Source organism: Chionomys nivalis, chromosome 1, assembly GCF_950005125.1.
Source record: "Chionomys nivalis chromosome 1, mChiNiv1.1, whole genome shotgun sequence".
In the NCBI taxonomy this organism is placed as follows: Eukaryota; Metazoa; Chordata; class Mammalia; order Rodentia; family Cricetidae; genus Chionomys; species Chionomys nivalis.
In genome coordinates this window covers 30,340,014-30,363,234 of record NC_080086.1, presented here as the reverse complement: position 1 = coordinate 30,363,234, position 23,221 = coordinate 30,340,014, and the positions used below count along the sequence as shown (strand labels likewise).

Here is a 23,221-nt window from a genome sequence, read left to right as displayed (position 1 = left end):
ATATGAATAGTACTAAGAACTGGAAGACTGAGGGGCAGTGCAGCCCAGGAGAACAGGACAGCTCAGTCAATGGTCTAACCACCTGGCTATTACCACAGCCACTGTGTCAAAGTACCAATTACTTCCTGGGATACCTTCCCAGAGAACTCAAATACCAAAGAACAGGGTGACAATGGAAACCACTGCCTATGTCCTTGCACATAGAATAATGTGTTAATTGAGAAGCAACGTGGGTTAAGTATTACACAGAAAATCTCTCTGCAGGGATGCCTAAATTCTTCCTAGAAAGTTAAATCACAGTAGCCCTCTGTAGACAAGTTTCTCACATCTTTCACTGAAAATGCTGAGGTTAAAAGAAAGGACACTGAATTCTATTTTTTTCCTAAAAATTTTAACAAGACAATAAAGATGGCTGCGTTCACTGCGGTCTAATTCATTAAGTGAGAATTGGTTATAATTTTCTCACAGGCCAGGTAATTTCCGAGTCTATATTATTCACAAGTAAAGCTGTAATGGAATTTTTGGAGAATATAAGAGGCTGTCAGTGCATAGGGGCAAGTGCCCTTTAAGTACCCTTTAAAATCAGAGCTCAATCCCTGGAATCCTCACGGTGGAAGGGAAAACCAACTCTCAAAAGTTGTTTACAGAAAGGTTAAACAACAGGATGTTCTAAGAGGAGGTGACACACTTCATCCTCCAGGAAAACTAGTTAAAGCAGAAAGTGAACAAATCAAAGCAGCTTCAGACAGTCCCTGAAACTGAGCAGAACCCAACGTTATATATGAATCAGGACTTCTGGGGAAAGACTGAGAAAAGCTGAGCTGTTTAGAAGAGGCTCAGACAAAGTAGCTTGGAAGAAGCAGATCAGCCAAAGAGGCCAGAAGAAACAAAGACAAGCACAGCTGCTGAAAGAAGCTCAGACCAATTGAAAATAAGGAAGAGACGCCCTCCAACTGTTGAGCCGCCTGCAGGTTGCATACTGTGCTCCAGGTTTCTAACTTTCATGAACTGCCACTGTGCTGGGGTAGGGGCTTTTGGTGATGCAGCTGTGTTTAAGTCATTTCTACTCCTGAAAATAATCCCTCACCCACATTCTTGCATGTAACCCCAGTAAAACTCATTAGTTCACCAAGGTGGACTTTGGTCTTATCCAAACTCTAGTCTGTCATCAATTCCCTCTCTGAGGTGAGTAGACGTTTGTTCAAGTTTTCCAAGAATAGTGTTACACAACAGTGATGACAGATACAGATCCTAAATTTCACATGAGGAAATGGTAACCACAAATAGATAGTCATCACTAAATTTAAAAAATTATGATGAAAAGAATAGCTTATTAATACATGCCACAAATATGAAAACTTGAAAAAAGCCACTGAATACAAAGACCAATAAAATAGACATTCTAAAACGTAAGTTTTGAAATATGTCACAAAACCTATGTTAACAGACATTTGCGCATACAGTCAAAACCCAAACATCTAAAAGTTACAGCAAACTAAATGTGTCCCATTTTTAAGTGGGGAAGAAAAACTGCTACAAATCACTAAAAGGTAAATAAACCTATGAACAGACACTTTGCAGAAATGAAAATAAAAAGACCTTAAATACATAAAATTATATTCCATCTTGTTTATAAGGAAAGAGGTGGAGCCATAATGACAAACTACTTCCTCATTTCCAGGCTGGCAGAAGCAGAGAGACTAATAAAAACCCACTCTAGATGGGTCTTTATGGAAACACTTTTATACTATGTTTGTAGGAAACAGCTGATACTTGGAAAAGTCATCAAAATTATAAATGCCTATCATTTCACCAAGGGTACAGAAACTATCAAAGTCTCTGCTGTAACTACTAAATTAAGGTTTTTTTAAATAAACATTCAACTCACGTTGTAGAGGGGTGGGTGCACACGCACACACTTTGTTTATGCCAGACACAATTTAAATGTGCTGGTCAGGTGATCTAAGATTTAAAAAAAAAAAAAAACACTTAAGTATAGCTGTATTGATTTGCTATGAATTCTGCACCAACCTTATTAGGTCTAGAATGACCTACATGTATAGTGTAATTTAATATGAGGGTCCATATTTTGCAAACCACGTAAAATCCTGAGGGAAAACTCCTCAAAGGGCACACAGTCATCACCCTAGCACCACTCCGAGCAGGAGAAGGCCTTGTTTATCCCCATCAACTGAGCACAAGGAAAATCTACCTCGTTTGCGAAGCATCAAAGTCTGTGGTAAATTTGGTAAGCCAACTTACTAACAACACAACGTTTTCCTCTACCAATGAAAACAGAAAACTATCTACCTTTCTGCTGTGGCTTCACAATTCTGATCACAAAACTCTTAAATATCCTTGCTTTGTATGCTCCCTTTCATGTCTCTCTTGGCTTGTCAATGAGAATCTTCCTAACTCTGAATGAACCTTTGCAACATTCTCCACACAGCGAAACAACCTCCTCTAGAGAAACTAGTTCAACCCACAGGCCCTATCACCGTAATGAAAGCCTCTAAATCTTTATTTCTAGCCCCAACCAATTCTAAGACCCCTTGATTCAAAGAATATTACCTATTTAAGCCATTGCTTCCATTAACAATTTTATATTTTTTTCATTTAGGTCTTTCCAAAAAAATATTCAAAGATGACTAATGTGGATAACTACTAATGCATGCTAAATCTGACTGTAAGTTTCTCTCATGTTATTTCTTGCATTTCCCCCATAATTCGCAAAATTCCACAAGAGAGACAGAACCAACAGACCCGAGGTGTGGAGTGTTTGATCTGAAATTCTATCATCTTGTCTAGTAAGGTGTCTCAGAGGGTAAAGGAGATGTGTCATCAAGCCTAATGGCCTGAGTTGAATCCCCAGCTGGCGAGAATCAATCCCTGAAAACTCTTCTCTAACAAATGGTGGCAAGAACCAATGCCTAGAAACTGTTCTCTAACCTCCACACATGGGATGTAGCGTGTGCCTATAAGCACACACAAACACATGCATGCACACACACAAGATAGGTAGGTGGATGGATGGATAGGTGGATAGGTAGATGCATGCATGGGCAGAAGACAGATAAAAGTAGGGGGCAGGGAAGATAGCTCAGTGGTTAAGAAAATGCTGTACTATCATGTGTACAAAAGTTTGAATGCTAGCCCCCATGAAACACAGACACAGAAATAAAGGTTTTAAAAAAAATACAGGGCCGGGCAGTGGTGGTGGCACGCCTTTAATCCCAGCACTCGGGAGGCAGAGGCAGGCGGATCTCTGGGAGTTTGAGGCCAGCCTGGTCTACAAGAGCTAGTTCCTGGACCGGCACCAAAGCTATAAAGAAAGCCTGTCTCGAAAAACCCAAAATTAATTAATTAATTAATTAAAAAAATACAAGTTACGCCGGGCGGTGGTGGCGCACGCCTTTAATCCCAGCACTCGGGAGGCAGAGGCAGGCGGATCTCTGTGAGTTCGAGACCAGCCTGGTCTACAAGAGCTAGTTCCAGGACAGGCTCCACAACCACAGAGAAACCCTGTCTCGAAAACCCAAAAAAAAAAAAAAACAAGTTAAAACTCCAAATTTTAGGGACTTTGGTGACTGTTAGCAAATTAACAATAAACTAGGAAAGTGTCAAACATTGCAAATCTATCATTTCAGCAGAAACGAACCAAAAATGACAGAAATTGTCATTCAAAATTGTCACCTAAGTAGTGAAATGGATTATCTATGTGCTATCCATAAATTTCTATTCCAATTAAAGACAGTAGAGATAGGTTAGCTAACCAAATATTGTGCCAATTGCTAAAACACTTTTGAGAAACAGGATGAGAAATCCTACTGAAAGATAGTAATACCGCTGAGTTCATGAAAGACTGAACTTGTAGAGCAGTTTTAGCAATCTACCTCCCGCAACAATGGTTCCGAGTACTCTGCAAATCTAAACAGAAGGTCGGTTGGCAGAGTGCTCAGAAGAAGGTTATGTCACAAGGGGCCACTGTGCAGAGAACACTTGTGCTTTACCTTTTTCTGAAGAACATTGACCTTCCGTTCCTTCACGTCCAGCATGTCCTTGAGGTCATGTATCTCTCCAGCTTGTGTACCCTTCTCCTCAGCCATATCTTGAATTTGTTTGGTTTTTTTATTTAGCATAGTCTCCTTTTCTTCTAAACGCAATCGAAGAGCATCCACCTAAGAACAGGAGATTTACAAACAATGAACAGAACAGAAAGGAGAGGAATAGTGTTGTGGAATGATCTTTTGTACACTGTAAAGATTTGACACTTGGATTGGTTTAATAAAAAGCTGAACAGCTAATACCTAGGCAGGATTTTCGAGGCAGAAAGAATATTAGAAAGAAGAAAGGCAGAGACACAGAGAGTCACCAGTCAGAGACAGAGGAAGCAGGAAAGTATCATGGGAAGTACAGAGTAAAGATAATAAATCCATGAGACAGAAAGTAAATTAATAGGGTAATTTAAGCTTTAAGAACTAGTTAGAAACAAGCCTAAGCTATCAGCCAAGCTTTCATAATTAATAATAAGTCTGTGTGCCATTATTTGGGAGCTGAATGGCGGGACAGAGAAAGACTAGTTACAGAATAGAATTCCTTGGAATAGAGTTGCCCATATTTTAAAGAAAATAAAACTTGGATTCAGGGGAGTTACATTACTTTATTTTTAAAATTATAATAAGAAGTGAAATGATTAGAACTTAAACATTCCAAATGTAGTGTATTCAAAGGGCATCAAATAAAAAGCAGAGGCAGTGTACAGGAATCAGCAGCCTTCCTCTGAAAAACATATCAGTCAGAAAGACTGTTGAAAGAACCAACATTTAGCTTGGTTTTTAAATGACAAATTGACCTTTACTAGATCTGAAACAGAAAGCAGAGGTAATCTAGTGAAGGAAAAAGAATATTTTGAAACATAAACACCAAACAAAGCACGTTCTAATAGATTCATTTGAGATGGCTGAGCATAAAGGAAAAAAAGAAGGGCCTAAAATGATATACAGAAAGGCTCCAATTGCCAAATATGATAATTAATTTTATCCTGTGTGCAAACGAAAGTCAATAAAAGACTTGTAAGGAGGAGGAAATGATTGTCATATTTATGTACCAGAAAATTATACTACTCTGGTCACTGGGAACACAAGGACAATTGTTTTTCCCCTCCTTCAGCAGAGATTAGAACCAATAGAGAAGACAATAGCAGGGGAGCATGTGTTTTACAGGGAACACTAAACTGAAGTAATGTTTTCTAAAAATACAGACTAGGGACCGGAGAGAAGGTCCTGGAGGAAATGACCAAGCATGACAAGCTAAGTTCAATCCCCAAAACACACATTAGATGAGGACTGGCTCTCAGAAGTCGTACACATACACTTACCTCCACACACATACACTAAATACATAAGTTTAAGAAAAAGAATAACTCAGCTTGAAGGTCTGTGACTGGATACTAGAGAAGCTTGGACAACTTATGAATGATGAGCAGATGCTGGTTAGTGAGGAAGATAACGAGAGAACCTTTCAGAGTGGAGGTACCATAAATACTGATGATCAGAGGAGATGCTAACATCTCAAGAAGCTACACACACAATGGTTAAGGCTAAGGACAGGAAGGAAGTCACAGGAAGGAGGCTAAAAGCAGGTCTACATCAGTGTCAGGTCTAGAAGTGTGAATTTTATTGCCCATAAAAAGGAAAAATGAGAGAGAACAGCCAAAGATAAGCTTTCATCTTTCTGATGAAGAAAATCAGTGAGTTTAGCTTAAAAGTCTTCCTGATAATAACTGACTTACACGATAATGATCTAAAAATGCTACCCAACAAGCTAGAAATCCTGAATACCTTGCTCTTCAGCTTCTTACAACTCCAAAAATAAAGTACCACAAACTATGCAGCTTAAAACAGAAACTATCCCCCCCCCCCCCAACACACACACACTTAGATCTGGAGGCTAAGAAAAGTCTAAGAGTAAGGATGTCTGTAGGACTAAGCCTCCCACTGAGGACTATAGCTCTTTCTTAGCCTCTCCCTACATTCTGATAACTCCTGGAAAATCTTGGCCTTGGATACATCTGCAAAGAGCCTGTGGTGCTTTGAAAGAAGAACACCCACAGGCTCATTTGTTTAAATAGTTGGCCCCCAGTTGGTAGAACTGTTTAGGAAGGATTAAGAGACCTGGCTTTGTTAGAGGAGATGTAGCCACTGGGGGTGGCTTTAAGGTTTCAAAAGACTTACATCATTCCCACTGTGATCACTCTCTGAAGATCAAGATGTAAGCTCAGCCGGTCATGCCACCATGTCTTTGCACCACCATCCTGGACTCTAACCTTCTAAAATTGAGCCACACAAGTGCTTTCTTTTTTAAGTTGCCTTGGCCATGGTGCCAAGTAACTAAGATACAGGTCACCCAAACCAATGTGAGGCTTGTGTAGAAAGGTATTTGTGATAGGCACTATTAAACTACACATACTGCTATAAAACATTCCAAAATGCTAAACTATAGCAAACTTTCTTAATTAACAGATGAGTACTCATATGAACACACACATGTACACATGGAGATACACAAACTCACTAATGATTGAAAATGAAGAGCCCATGAATCTAGAATGGTATATGTTAGGAGTTGCGACACCCCCTACTTTCTACTTTTTATGTAGGTGTGTAATCTATAGAATGGGGCTTTGGCACATTGCTCCATTCTCAGAACTTTGTGATCACAGGACTTCTCAATACTCCTCAAAGTTACGAAAGGCCCTAAGGAGCTTTTAGAAGTTAGACCTGTCAATATTTATTAAACTCTAAATTAAAACTTAAATAGCCCTAGGGCTAAAGGTATAGCTCAGTTGGCAGCATGCTTCCCTGACTCACAGAAAGCACTGAGAGTTCAGGCGCCAGCATCACAGTATTATATAGCAATTTCCTCCAGGTTAAAAATTCCCTCCTAGAGAAAGGCTTCTTAAGACTCAGGAAATGGTAAAAGGAAGCTCATAAGACTCAAGAAGTACACTTACGTTTGGAAATACAGACACTTACAAGATTCACAAAGTCCCTCCCCAAGTTTAGAGAAGCAATTAACTTCTGCCAGGGGACCTTCCTAAAACAAACTACTAAACTAAAGCAGATTCTGCAATCTGCCAAGCTGACTATAAATCATACAGAAAGCTCTAGGGTTCAGGGTCTTGTGAGCTGGAGTAGGCTTTTCAGTGATGATACTGCCTTGAGTTCTTCCTGCTCCTGTAAGTACATCCAATAAACTAACTGATTTACCAAGTTAGACCTCGGTAAAATTATTACTTTGGTCGATTCTCAGTTCCCTATCTGGGATGAAGAGACATTTGTGTCCCATCTTCCCAACAGATGTCTCACACAACACACATAAGGCAGATGTGTTAGCATGAAAGGGGACTAGTCCCTTTAAGATGGGCTGACCCTTGTTCCAAAGGTTGTACCCCCTTTCCCAAGGGAGATACACATTGAAATCCTTAGAAATTGCTGGCAAGGACAAGACCAATCAGAGAGAAAGAAGGGAAGTTAAAGGGGAAATGACCCCCAAAAGCCTATTAAAAAGTCTAACCCAGAGACGGTGGGCAGATCCATCCCTTGATGGAAGCTCTATCTATTCTAATCTATTCTAATAAAGTCTCTCATTTTTGTTCTTTGTTTTGCCCCTTCTCTGTGGCTGGTGCTTCTCCGTTTGAGCTTTTTCTCAGCCTTCTCAATCTCTGTCATTTATGTTATATCATCTAATAAAGCTTAAAAGAACAACCCAAAAGAATGGAATCTTGGGGCTGCAGAAATGGCTCAGCAGTTCTGGCTTGTTACTCCAGAGGACCCAAATTGATACCCAGCACCCATATGATAGGTTACACTCATTTGTAACTCCAGTTCCAGGGGATGCAACACTCTTCTGGCATCCATGGGCACTTCACACATGTGGTGCATAGATATGCATGCAAGCAAAACACCCATATACATTGAATTTAAAAAAGAATTGCATTATTTTGCAATTATTCAGGTCACAAATTAAAGTTCAATATGAAAATGTTGACAGCCAGTATATTAAACAAGACTTTCTAACATAAAATTTAATAAAAAGATAAGCTGTAGATGAGGAAAAATATTTGTAAATCATAATAAGTTTGATTTCAAAATACTTATGTCCATAAGATATAAACAGCTGTCAAAATTAAAGACAACCAATCCTTATGTGAAAAGATATGAACAGGAATCTCACTGCAGAACATAAATAACATTAATTACTTTGTCCTGGTGATGACAAAATATCTAGCAAAGCAAGGGAGAAAGGGTTTCTTTTGTTTGCAGTTTAAAAATGGGTACAGTTGGGGCTGGAGAGATGGCTCAGTGGTTAAGAGCACTGGTTGTTCTACCAGAGGACCTGGGTTCAATCCCAGCAATCACACGGTGACTCACAACTGTCTACAATTCCAGTTCCAGGGGATCTGGTACCCTCACAAAGATTTATATGCAGGCAAAATACCAGTGCACATAAAATAAATAAATCCTTAAACAGAAATGAGTATAGTCCATTAGGGTGACTGAAACAAATGGCCACTGGTTACACTGTGCCTGCTGAACACACTGTGTTGCATTCACAGAGCAGAGAACAGAGAGGGACGAGAAGTGGGTCCACACTACAAAACCTCAAGGCCTAACCCCAGTGATTCATTCCAAGAAGGGCTACTCAAAATAACACAATCTTCCCAAACAGTGCCCTCAGCTAGCAACCAAGTGTCTGAGCATTACACACACACACACACACACACACACACACACATGAACCTTTAGAGGACATTTCACATTCAAACCACACACCTAACAATGAGCACATTTTGAAAAGTGCCTATAAAATACCACTAAATAATATTAAAATGCATAAAATTTTAAAAAGTTTCCCAAGCTAAAACACAGAAAAATAAATTTTCACTCACTAACAGTGGAAATACAAACCGAAACTACTTATATACATAATATATATATTTATATATTTATATATATATATTTCTACCTTAATATGTTTTTTTCACAATCTGGGGGAAAAGTTTCCATTTCATCTACATTTCTGTCTTAGTTAAGGTTTCTATTGCTATGAAGACACCATGACCACAGTAACTCTTATAAGGGAAAACATTTCATTGGAACTGGCTTCTAGAAGTTTAGTCCATTGTCATCATGGTGGGAAGCAATGGACATGCAGGCAAACATGGTGATGGAAAGGTAACTAATAGTTCTACATCTGGATTGGCAGGCAGCAGGAAGACAGTGATACACAGGGCCTGGCTTGAGCATCTGGGACTTAAAGGCCTGCCCCCAATTGCTGTGGGACAATGGTCTGTACCCTGTTACTTGTATTTTAAATAAACTGCTGATTGACCAGTAGCCAGGCAAAACGTATAGGCGGTGTGACCAGACAGGAAGTAGAGGCAGAGCAATGAGAGTGTTGGGAACAGGAAAGAGTCAGTCTGCAGCTGTCACCCAGACAGAGAGGAAGCCACACACAGAGCAAGCAAGATGTGACTGCCTCGCCAAAAAAGGTACCAAGCCACCTGGCTAACACAGACAAGAATTATGGCCTAATATAAGTTATAAAAGTTAATAAAAAGCCTGAGCTAATAGGCCAATCAGTTTATGGTTAATGTAGACCTCTGTGTGATTCTTGGGACTTAAAGACTGGGACCTGGTAGGACAGATAACCTCAGACAACACCCAATGAGATGCTTCTTCCAAAAAGGCCACACCTCTCAATAGTGCCATGCCTTATGAGCCTATGAGGATCATTTTCATTTAAACCACCACAATTTCTTTCTCACTCTGCAACATATATGCTGCAGGGCAGGGGAGACCAGAAAGTAGTATCAATGACAACAAAATAAGCCACTTTCCAACAGCTACTTTAGACAACAATTCGGAAGTTCCTTAGAGAACTAAGCATGCATACACAGTTACAGTTACTATATGATCCACAAATTCACCTAGTGAATAACAATATTATCCACAAAGAGACTTGCACACAGTGTTCCCGGAAGGCTCATTTGTGACTTCCAAGAACTAGGCCACCCAAGTGCTGACTGAGAGTTATTAAAACTGTGGGAAAATCTTTTGTCTCTCAAGTTCTTTTAAGTATTAATTTCAGGAAAATGGAAGACTGTCCATCTCTAAGTCGGGGATGATGATACAGCAGGAAAATGTCCCTTATCATTTCTCCGTGTTAATCACTCCAATGGCCCACTGTTTCACAGGAGAGTATTTGTGAGGTTCCGTGCATGCAGCTTCATTGCCCACCACATGTAGATGTGTAAGGCATACTTCTGCATTAGATCTCTAAGTCAGGTTACTACCTGGGAACATGGCAATGTGTACCCGATATAAATACCTGCGTGTCATGCTGAGGGACTGCTTAGTACAAGATCCACAGGAACTTGTGAGTGGGAAAGGGAAGGAATGAGAACTCATTATAAACATATAAACCTCTGATTAAGAGAGGCTGGAAATAGGAGCTTTGAAACAAACAAACAAATAAACAAAAAACCCTTCTGTAAAGCAAAGGACATGGTCAACAAGACAAAATGACAGCCTACAGAATGGGAAAAGATCTTCACTAACCTCACATCGGACAGAGGGCTGATTTCCAAAATATACAAAGAACTCAAGAAATTGTTCATCAAAAGAAAAAATAACCCAATAAAAATGGGGTACAGGAGCCGGGCGGTGGTGGCGCACGCCTTTAATCCCAGCACTCGGGAGGCAGAGGCAGGCGGATCTCTGGGAGTTTGAGGCCAGCCTGGTCTACAAGAGCTAGTTCCTGGACCGGCACCAAAGCTATAAAGAAACCCTGTCTCGAAAAACCCAAAATAAATAAATTAATTAATTAATTAAAAAAATACAAGTTACGCCGGGCGGTGGTGGCGCACGCCTTTAATCCCAGCACTCGGGAGGCAGAGGCAGGCGGATCTCTGTGAGTTCGAGACCAGCCTGGTCTACAAGAGCTAGTTCCAGGACAGGCTCCACAACCACAGAGAAACCCTGTCTCGAAAACCCAAAAAAAAAAAAAAAAAAAAAATACAAGTTAAAACTCCAAATTTTAGGGACTTTGGGTGTAACTCGGTGATATTGCATGTTTAGCATGGTCAAGGTCATGGTGTGTAAATCCAGGGCACCACACCAAAAAAAAAAAAATACAAATAATGACATGAATAAAAATCTAACTTTAAAACTACACAAACATATTTTAAAATATTTTTTTATAGTAAGTATGTGTTAGTCAGTATTCTATTGCTGTGAAGACACACTATAATCATGGCAACTCATTTTTTTTTTTTTTTTTTTGCTTTTTCGAGACAGGGTTTCTCTGTAGCTTTGGAGCCTGTCCTGGAACTAGCTCTTGTAGACCAGGCTGGTCTCGAACTCACAGAGATCCGCCTGCCCCTGCCTTTTTAAGTATTTATTTGAGGCTTAATTACATTTTCAGAGGTTTGGTCTGGGAGCATGGTAGCACACAGGCAGACATGGTAGCTGAGAGCTAGATCCAGAACCACAGGCAGCAGGAGAGAGAGAGTCACTGGGCCAGGTTTGGGCCCTTGAACATCAAAGCCCACTCCTAGTGACACACTTCCTGGAATAAGGCCTCAACTCCTAATCCTTCTAAACAGTGCCACTCCCTGGTGTCCACGAATTCAAATCTATGAGCATATGGAGTCATTCTTATTCAAATCATCCCAAGTATGTATGTATATCTGTGCATGTTCAGAAGACAACTTGCATGTCAGGACTCTCCTCCCACCATGTGGGTGCTGGAGACAGCTGAGAAATGAACTCAGTTGTTAGATTTGGTGACTAGTGCCTTTATCCACTGAGCCACCTCACCAACTCAAAGTAAACTTGTTTTCTTGTTTGGTCGGTCGGTTGGTTGGTTTTTTTCCAGACAGGCTCTCACCATAGCCCTGACTATCTTGGAACTATGTTGCAAATCACAGAACACAGCCTCTGTGACTTTGATTGAGGGGGATTTGTTTCCTTTGTGTACATGACCAATTTTTATGACTGTCAATGAGTTCTAGAATATAATGCTTACCCTCTGTTGGCATAAGAAGTCTGAACACATATGTGAGTTTGAGTTTGTATCTCAGCCATTGTTTTATTGTGAAGAGACACCATGACCACAGCAACTAGGAAAAGAGACACTGGGGCTGGCTTAGGTTTCTGACGCTCAAAGCCAGTGGCACTCTCCCTCCAACAAAGTCACACTTACTAATCCCTCTAAGGTAGTGCCATTCCCTGATGGCCGTCCGTTCAAATATATGAGTCTATAGAGGTCATTACCCAAACTACCACAACTTGTCAATGTTTTTAAATTTTTCTAAGCTGTTGCTTCTCTACTGACTAAATTTTCAATAATGCAGATTCAAATGACCAATTGAAATCACTTAGTTATCCTAATTGCTGCCTATTGTATTTACAAGCACAACTATTCAAAATCATATTTTCATGGTTATTTCTCTTATCAACATGTAACACTGTTTTCTATGTCTTAATGTCAGGGTCCAATCCCCAACATAAAATATCTCTCTGGACAGTGTGGAGTCGTGGGAATAATTGAGACAACTCACATGGCTTTCGTGGGAGGGAGATTCTCAGTGATCCCTCATGAAATCCTGAGTTCACATCCTGAAAATTCCTTCTCATTTATTCTCCAAACAGCCTTTAAACCAAAATGTAAACTGTAATGAATAAATTCATTAGCATTCTGTTTCCTAGGTAACCAGGTGAATGGTTTTAGTCATGTCTACACCTTTAACCACACCTTTCTACACCTATTTTGTCATGTCTCCCTATCTTCCTGCTCTGAATGCTAGCTCTGTCACGTAGGCCTGAATTGGCATCTCTATCCCAGGCTTTCTTCAAATTACAAAGAAGGAGCAAAACAACATCCTGCCGGGTGGTGGTGGCGCACGCCTTTAATCCCAGCACTCAGGAGGCAGAGGCAGGCGGATCTCTGTGAGTTCGAGGCCAGCCTGGTCTACAAGAGCTAGTTCCAGGGCAGGCTCCAAAGCTATAAAGAAACCCTTTCTCAAAAAACCAAAAAACAAAACAAAACAAAAAACACAACATCCTGACCCTTTGTTAGGGTAGTGATAGCCTGTCTGGAAGGCTACGTGACCACTCAAGTACAAACTATTGCTTGAGAGCCTGGCTGCCATACCATATGTGGCCTATATAATATTGTCCCACACCTTAAAAGATAATTAACATTAAAACAACACTGAGGGCCATGTTTTCTCATATACCTTTATTCCCAGACACGACGGGATGGGAATGTAGCTCAGTGGTAGAACACACTCTATGGTAGCACTAAAAAATACATTCTTCTCTTTTCACTTTTCTCAGACAAGTGTTAAGTGTGAAGTTATACAAGGAGAAAGGTATCTAGAACTAACTGAAAAGGCTGGAGTAGCCTATGGAATTTTAAAACTACTCAGGCAGGAATAGCTCAAGGAAATCTGCAAGCAGCAGGGTGAGCAAACAATGACAAGGACATGAATCGTCCAAGCTTTAGGATCCATGTGCTCAAATACAGTGTATTTTAAAAACATCTTTGGAATGCCGTTATTCTTTTATTGGTTATATTAGCATCAAAAATATGGAATTTTGCATAAATGTATGGGTCCTATTTGCTCATCTGTATCACTCTAATCCGAGTGTATGTGCTGCCAAAGCCAGGACTCTACTTTTTAACTATTTCTTCCTCACTTAATAGACAAAAGCGCAGTATCCTCTTTTAGTCCAACTAAGATCTTTATTTTATTCTACCTTTAACTCATTTGTATTTACTGCCTGTTATGGTTAAAATGTGAAAGTCCCTCCCTACCTCCCACTCCCAAGATCATTTGTTTGGAAACTTGGTTCCTAGCTAGTGGCTCTGCTATGGGAGGCTAGAAACTTTGGGACATAGAACTGAAGAAACAGATGCCAAAAGAACTCAACCCTACCTCCTCCCAGAGCTCTCAGCTTCTTGTAATGACAATGCAACCAATGGCCACTATTAATACCATGGACCTAGCAGCTCCAATCACCATCTTTCCTGCACTATACCCTTTACACCAGGAACCAAAACAAATCCTTTCTTCGGTAAGTGCTTTTGTTTAGTTGGTCACAGTTACAAGAAAAGCAACTAATACACCAACTTTCTCATTCTCTGTCTTAACTCTGCCTTCTGCTCCCCTGTCTCCATACTATCATGTTTCTAGCTCACTCAGTACCTTTTCCTGTCTTCAATCAGATAAAGTGAGTACTGTGCGCCAGGAGGTGGTGGCTTATGACTTTGATCCCAGCACTCGGGAGGAAGAGGTAGGTGGATTTCTGTGAGTTCAAGGCCAGCGTGGTTTACAGAGTGACTTCCAGGACAGCCAGGGCTACACAAAGAAACCCTGTCTTGAGAAAAAGAAAAAAAAAAAGGAACAAAAAGCAAATACTGTACTAAGAGTTCCACACTTACACACTGCATTCTCATTCTCTACATGGGTGTGTTATGCTAACAAAGCTTTCCACAGAGCTATGTCCCCAGCCCAAGCATTCAAACACAGGAGGTCATGGGGGCCATTCTCATTCAACCACCATGTCTCAAAAAGTCAGGTAGAAAGTGATATTTCTTGCTTGATATTGTTTATGCTGGTTGTAATTCTGATATTCATACTTCATATTTATTCTTACTGTATATAGTTTTGTATTAGGCTTAGAACTCTTTTATTTAGACAAAAGGGGAGGTCCTGTGGGAACTCCTTCAGCCTATAGATACTGGTCCACTCTGAGCATGGCCATATGCACTATACACACAGATGTAAACATGTGCAGCCCCTTGGCTGTCAGATTCAATTCCTGTTCCCTGCTCACACAGAGGACTGCTGATCTGTGAGTCTACCCCCAAATAAAGAGACCCTTATTATACTCCATTCTGAGCGAGTGTGGGGCTGCTTTATTATAATCAACAACAGGAAAGCAACTGAGACACCCAGTGTTACCCTCTGGTCTACATGTGTTCATGCACACATGTGTATATACACACATTAAAAAATCTTTAAAGAGGCACCGGGTGGTAAGCCAAAGGTGGGTTGTCAAACCAAGTATTGTATCTCAGCTCCAGCACTTGAAGTCCTAGAGCTACAGGAGTTCTTTACTTTGGACTGGATGCTAACTCTGTGGACATCCATGAAAAAAGAGCCACTTCCTTCCACTGTCACTAAGTGTAGATGATAGCACTACCTATAAATAAGTCTAATAAATGGATGAGTGTGCCCCTTTCTCCACAACCTCTCCAGCAAAGGCTATCATTGGTGTTTTTGATTTTAGCCATTCTGACAGGTGTAAGATGGTATCTCAAAGTTGATTTGATTTGCATTTCCCTTATCGCTAAGGAGGTTGAGCATGACCTTAAGTGTCTTTTGGCCATTTGAATTTCTTGTTGAGAATTCTCTGTTCAGTTTAGTGCCCCATTTTTTTATTGGGTTAATTAGCATTTTAAAGTCTAGTTTCTTGAGTTCTTTATATATTTTGGAGATCAGACCTTTGTCTGTTGCAGGGTTGGTGAAGATCTTCTCCCAGTCAGTGGGTTGCCTTTTTGTCTTAGTGACAGTGTCCTTTGCTTTACAGAAGCTACTCAGTTTCAGGAGGTCCCACTTATTCAATGTTGTCCTTAATGTCTGTGCTGCTGGGGATAAACGTAGGAAGTGATCTCCTGTACCCATATGTTGTAAAGTACTTCCCACTTTTTCTTCTATCAGGTTCAGTGTGTTCAGACTAATATTGATGTCTTTAATCCATTTGGACTTGAGTTTTGTGCATGGCGATAGATATGGATCTATTTTCATTCTTCTACAGGTTGCCAACCAGTTCTGCCAGCACCTGTTAAAGATGCTCTCTTTTTTCCATTGAATACTTTTAGATCCTTTATCAAAAATTAGGTGTTCGTATGTTTGTGGGTTAAAATCAGGGTCTTCTACTCGGTTCCATTGATCGACTTCTCTGTTTTTATGCCAATACCAAGCTGTTTTCAATACTGAAGCTCTGTAATAGAGTTTGAAGTCAGGGATGGTAATGCCTCCAGACGATCCTTTATTATGTAAGATTGTTTTGGCTATCCTGGGTTTTTTGTTTCTCCATATAAAGTTGATTATTGTCCTCTCAAGATCTGTGAAGAATTTTGATGGGATTTTAATGGGGATTGCATTCATTGCTGGTGGGAATGCAAACTTGTGCAACCACTTTGGAAATCAGTGTGGCGATTTATCAGGAAATTTGGGATCAACCTACCCCAAGATCCAGTAATACCACTCTTGGGAATATACCCAAGAGATGTCCTATCATATGACAAAAGTATCTGTTCAACTATGTTCATAGCAGCATTGTTTGTAATAGCCAGAACCTGGAAACAACCTAGATGCCCTTCAATGGAGGAATGGATGAAGAAAGTGTGGAATATATACATATTAGAGTATTACTCAGCGGTAAAAAACAATGACTTCTCGAATTTTGCGTGCAAATGGATGGAAATAGAAAACACTATCCTGAGTGAGGTATCCCAGACCCAAAAAGAGGAACATGGGATGTACTCACTCATAATCGGTTTCTAGCCATAAATAAAGGACATTGAGCATATAATTTGTGATCCTAGAGAAGCTAAATAAGAAAATGAACCCAAAGAAAATCGTATAGTCATCCGCCTGGAGAGGGGAAGTAGACAAGATTGCAGGGCAAAAACTGGGATCTTGCGGGGGAGGTGGCATGGGGCAAAGGGGAAATGGGATGAGAAACGTGAGAAGGGGAGGATGGGAGGAGCTTGGGGGATTGGGATGGTTGGGATATAGGAAGGGTGGATACGGGAGCAGCGAAGTATATATCCTAACTAAGGGAGCCATCTTAGGGTTGGCAAAAGACTTGACTCTAGAGGGGTTCGCAGGTGTCCAGGGAGATGTCCCCAGCTGGTACCTTGGGCAACTGAGGAGAGGGAACCTGAAATGACCCTATCCTATACTGATGAATATCTTACATATCACCTTAGAACCTTCATCTGGCGATGGATCGAGGTAGAGACAGAGACTCAATTTGGAGCAACGGTCTGAGCTCTTAAGGTCCAAATGAGGAGCAGAAGGAGGGAGAACATGAGCAAGGAAATCAGGACCACGAGGGATGCACCCACCCACTGTGACAGTGGAACTGATTTATTGGGAGCCCACCAAGGCCAGCTGGACTGGGACTGAATAAGCATGGGTTGAAACTGGACTCTCTGAGCATGGCGGACAATGAAGGCTGATGAGAAGCCAAGGACAATGGCACTAGGTTTTGATCCTAATACATGAACTGGCTTTGTGGGAGCTTAGCCTGTTTAGACGCTCACCTTCCTGGACGTAGATAGAAGACCTTCGTCTTCCCGCAGGGCAGGGAATTTGGACTGCTCCTCAGTATCGAGAGGGAGGGGGAATTGTGTGGGGGGAGGAGAAGAGGAGTGGGGATAGGGGGAGGGGAGTAGGGGGAGGTGGCAATATTTGGGAGGAGGGGAGGGAAATGGGAAACGGGGAGCAAGTGGAAATGTTAATTAAAAAAGAATAAAATAAATAAATAAATAAAAACAATTAAAAAATAAGTCTAATATACATTTTCTTGAAGGGGGGACTACTTCTTTGATGCAGTTAAGATCTGCATTACTTCAATTTATGAATTTTTCCATCTTGACATAAAGTCAGAGAGTTCCAGGCCTATCATTGCTCCTTCAAGGTCAAACAACAAAATGTTTTGGCCTAAGGTGTAGCTACTAGATGTTTTGCTCCCCAGTGTTTTAGCTCTTGCTCCTTGTATCATGATAAAAAAAAAAAAAAAAAAAAAAAAAAGTCTTTTTTGCCCTCCCTTTTAGCTTGGGGTACAAAAGGACTATGAAAAAATTAAACTCAAGGCTGCAGTATTTACTGACAGTCCCTCTGAATCTATCCTATGTCTATTTCGTGTCTCTATTATTTCTACCTGCAATTTCTCAATCCACATGCCTCCCTCCAAGAATAGACAAATTAGTCAGGCAGGAACTGATGATCAATAAAATCAGTTCTGCTCCATACATTGATGATGTGGGAAAGTCATTTGTCAATCTGTTGTTTCATTGGTTAATCAATAAAGAAAACTGCTTGGCCTGATAGGTCAGAAAATTAGGTAGGTGGAGTAGACAGAACAGAATGCTGGGAAGAAGGGAAGTGAGCCAGATGCCATGCCTCTCCTCTCCAGGGCAGACGCTACAGAGCCAGCCGCCAGGTCAGACATGCTGAATCTTTCCCGGTAAGACACCACTTCGTGGTGCTACACAGATTATTAAAAATGGGTTAATCAAGATGTGAGAATTAGCCATTAAGAGGCTAGATATAATGGGCCAGGCAGTGTTTATATGAATACAGTTTGTGCGTTGTTATTTCAGGGCATAAGCTAGCCAGGCGGCCAGGAGCTGGGCAGCAGGGACGTAGCCCGCAGCTCCTTCTACACATTGAGGTAACATCTAAAAAATAAATCCAATGATAGACATAGCACCATGATTTAGGAACAGGAAGTAGACATACAATAGAAGAATTACTGATAATACAGTGTATCAGTGAATAAGATGGTGTGTCAAACAAAAATAGCATATTATTAATTCATTTAAACATCCTCTATAAAAGTGACAAAAATTGGCATCTTGCCTAACTCATAGCCTCAATCAAAATTTCAGGATCCTCACAAAGCATAGACAAATTCTTTGCTGGAATGTAACAAAATGGCCTTTGATGCTATTCCATAGTGTGCTGGTTTCCATGAGCAATGTTCCACATAGACTAATGTATTTGAACAATTGTTCTCTAGTTTATTATGGTTTGATGCTGCCTGTTTATGCCCCAGCTGGTGGTGCTACTTGGCAAGTCTGTGTAATCTTTCGGAGGTAAGATACAGAGAAGAGAAACAGACCTGTAGGGACAAGCATCTGCACACTGTAATGACCACTGATACCCAGCCCACTCTCATGTGAACAGCCTCTATGGAGAGCGGTCCTGGTGTGCCTTGCCATCATGGCTTCTTTCCTCCTTTCACATCAATTCTACCAGTAACTGTGATAGTGGCACAATGGTTCTGAGAACTAGGGCTGTTCCTATCACACATCTGACCATAGGGCTCATGGGGCTTTTGAACTGGTGGGAAGAATTTACAAAGGTTTGGAGATGCAGACCAGGAAAAGCCCCAGAACACTACAAGCAGAGAGAGACTAGTGAGGAGTCAGTCTAGCTGGAGCCTGGGAGGCCAGAACTAGAGACTGTGCTCATCAGGCTTTAAACAAGAGCACAGACTGTACACGTATTAGTTACTTTCCTGTTGCTGTTATAATTTTTTTCCAGACCAGAAGCAACATAGAGGAAAAGTGCTTATTTTAGCTTAAGATTCCAAAGAGATTACTGTCTATCCTGACAGGGAAAGTATGGCAGTCAAGCAATGCATCCTAGCAATCAGGAAACAGAAATCATATTGCATCCATACACAGGAAGCAGAGAGAAAGAATAGGAAGTGGGATCAGACCATAAAACCACAAAGCCTGCCCTCAGTGGCATACTTCCTCCACAAGGTTCCATAACCTCCCCAAACAGCATCACAAACTGTAGCCCAAGTGTTCAAACACATGAACCTAGAGGGTACATTTTTTTTTTCATTTAAACAGCCACACTATAGAATTGAACTAAAAAACATTTGCACTACATTCCTGGAAAAAAAAATTGCCTATACTTTGTCAGGAAGCTGAAATTTTGATGGAGGCCAGATTCAAAACTAGTACTAATCTGGACAAAATTTGCTAGCTACTTTTAGCCAGGTTTACAATGAGAATTGGGACCAAAATGCAAAGCAGAAAATGTGAAAAACATACACTTTGGTAGAAAAGGAGCATGTTTAAGGTGGCAAAGAGTTATTTGCTGAGGAGATAGCACCATTAAAAAGAAGCCAAGTGATATGCACCAAGACAACAGTAAAGGGACCTTAAATGCATTTCAGGACTTTTCGACACTGCACCTATCAAAGGCTTCAAAGAGTAAAACAGAAAATGCATTTGAAAATCTTCCTTTAAAATGTATGCATCAAGCTGGGCGGTGGTGGCACAAGCCTTTAATCCTAGTACTCGGGAGGCAGAGGCAGGCGGATCTCTGTGAGTTCGAGGCAAGCCTGGTCTACAAGAGCTAATTCCATGACAGGCATCAAAACTACAGAGAAACCTTGTCTCGAAAAAACCAAACCAAACAACAACAACAATAACAACAAAAAAGTAGTGGTACATCAAGGATGCTTTATTTACACAGAGCTGCCTGAGTAAATGTATTAACTACCAAGGCACTCAAAAGAACACTGAAGGCATGATCCAGTGAAACTTGATTACTGCTTACTTGGCACAATCTGTCATTACTCATACAATACTTGTTTTTCAGGCATGCAGGATACAAACAGTCAATGATGCTCCCACCAAAATTTTAGGAAAGAAAGCCTGAAAGGTCAGGAAATGTATGGCAGGGGGTGGTTCTCTTTGGGAAGCCATGACTGAGTATTGTAGAAACTTTGAAATCAACTTAGCTGCAATGGAGATGCCAATACACTGGAGATGTCAGGAATGTGGGATATCTGTTGAGTAAAGTTACATGCACGAAGTGGAGTCAGACCAAGAGAGGGGCTATGTATGGGGGGTGCAAGGTGATAGTCTCCAGACCTACCTGGGCTCAGAATATATCACCACATGTTAAAGATGTTGGACATGGAGCACAGGATTTAATGTTTGTCTCTTGGGTTTTGGTCTTGTTTTGGTTAGATCCCTTCTTTCTATGTCCCCATCCCTCCATTTTAAAATGGGTCATTGAATAGTGGAAGTATATATTTATTTAGTACTTGCTTGTTTTACATGGACCAGTCGCCATTTATTGGACATAAATTGTCCACCAAGATATGAAAAAATTTAGTCTTAACAGAATTCTTCACAGATGGGTTTTAGGCAGGCGGTTGAGTTCGGAATACAGAGTGTCGCTCCCCACCCCGCACTGGCTCCTCTTCAGAGGTACTTGCATCATCATTCATGTTTGAGTTCCTTATAAAAAATTGAGGAGTTGGAAAAGTATATTGGCAGCCTGTATCACATTAGCCCCATTGATGCTCCCTTTCCTCATGTTAATGTACTTGTTGTGATGCCAGTCGTAATCTCTCTGAAATACTCCAAGCCTTTGGAAGTAAAATCCCACATCTATATCCAGCTTGGCAGCTCTCCTAGCTCAACTTCCATCAGTTTCTTCTTCATCGGTGATACAAATGACACCAGCTTGGAATTCTGGCATTTCTAGATGCCCAGGGTTTTGTTTGTTTGTTTTTCAGAGTCTTACCAGTGTAGCCTAGACTGACCTTGAACTCCTGACAATCCTAATGCCCATCCACTCAAGAACTAAGAGTAGCCATACAAACCACCATACCTAGTTTATAAACCTTTCTTTTTGATATTTCAAGGGCTCTTGGATGATGTAACAACTAAGAGATTGTTTTGAGTCTCAGTTGGGATTCTTGAACAATGCTGAAACTGTTAAGACTATGGAACTCTTGAAATTAGATTAAAAGCACTTTGTATTATGAGATGGTCAAGGGCTTTGGTGGAGGTGGGGTAGAGATTGAATAGGAGTAGAATGCTATAACAGTTTAAGTCAGAAATGGCTCATGTTTTGAATACTACATCCCAACCTGGTGATAGAATTTGGATAGGCTATAAAACCTTTCTGAGGTGAGGCCTGGCTGGTAAGGTAACTATAGATGGACTTTGAAGGTGATACTTGAGTCTGGTTCCTTTGTACTCTCTGAATCCTGGCTTAATATATGCTCATACCACCATTAACTTAGCGATTCTACCGTGCCTTCCCCACCATGATGAACTGACTCTTTGAACCCATGAGCCAAAATAAATCTGTCCTTTATTATGTTGTTCCTGTTAAGTGCTATGGCCACAGGGATACTATACTAAAGCAATTGATGCAGAAGCAAATAAAACAACTGATATCAAAGAAAATATTATAAACCGAATAGAGTGGCACACACCATTAATTTCTGCTCTTAAAGGGCAGAGGCAGGTGGAGCTCTGTGAGTCTGAGACCAGCCTGGTCTACATAGATAGGTCCAAAAACACCAGGGTACATAGAGAGACCCTACCTCAAAAATAAAATAGGTGTTATAAAAGACCAGGGATTTAAAAAGATTTTTAGCCTACAAATTTAAGGGTCCTTGCATGTTTGGGAAAGGAATATGTAATAAAACATCTATTCTAGCTAAAACAGCTTTAGAAACAGTAGTATCCTTATTTTATAGATGAAGAAATAGAGGCTTAAAAATGGGTTAAAAAACAACTCATATACAGTCACATAATAATTAATACAGAGGGTTAGCATCAATCTTAGGTCTGACCCAAAACCTCTAATTTTTTTCTCCTTTTTTGCGGGGGGGGGGGTTTCAAGACAGGGTCTTTCTGTGTAGCTCTGGCTGTCCTAGAACTCGCTCAGTAGGCCAGGCTGACCTCAGACTCACAGAGATCTGCCTGCCACAACTTCCCAAGTGCTGGGATTAAAGGCATGCCCTGGCATTGCCCCAACCTCTATTTTTTTAAAGCACTTTTTATTATAACTTCAAACATAATAGACAATGTATCTTGATCATATCAACCCAACTCCCCTTTCCCACTCCCAAGAAGTGCCCTGAATATGTAACCCTCCTATACTCACAGTTTTTAACAATCCACTGAGTTCAATTAGTACTGTCTGCATGAGCATCAACAACCTACCAGCAGTCACACCCTCTCCCACTCCCAGCGGCCATCAACTAGCAGCAGAGCTTCACGGGCTCCACCTGCATCTGCTCTGCGCGTATTGACAGGCTTGATCTTATGCAGTTAAACCTCCACTTTCAACTATTTTTTTAAGATTGATTGATTGATTTAGTATGCAGTGTTCTGCCTGCACGTTTGCCTGGAGGCACCAGATCTCATTACAGATGGTTGTGAGCCACCGTCTGGTTTCTGGGAATTGAACTCAGGACCTCCGGAAAAGCAGTCAGTGCTGAGCCATCATTCCAACCCTCAACTATTATTTCTACTAAAGTCTAGTCACCTCTAGAAAGGTCAACAAATTAAAAGAGAGAAACAT

At 40.8% G+C, this 23,221-nt stretch overlaps 1 protein-coding gene across 9 annotated transcripts in view; it reads right to left on the bottom strand.

The window, feature by feature from the left end:
• Erc1 (ELKS/RAB6-interacting/CAST family member 1) overlaps positions 1 to 23,221 on the bottom strand; it is a 365,559-nt gene that overhangs the window by 247,064 nt on the left and 95,274 nt on the right. For all 9 annotated transcript variants that reach the window (XM_057764045.1, XM_057764072.1, XM_057764063.1 and 6 more), the window contains one exon: positions 4,011 to 4,178. In XM_057764045.1, the coding sequence (XP_057620028.1) occupies positions 4,011 to 4,178 (168 nt within the window). The remainder of the gene's footprint in view (positions 1 to 4,010; positions 4,179 to 23,221) is intronic.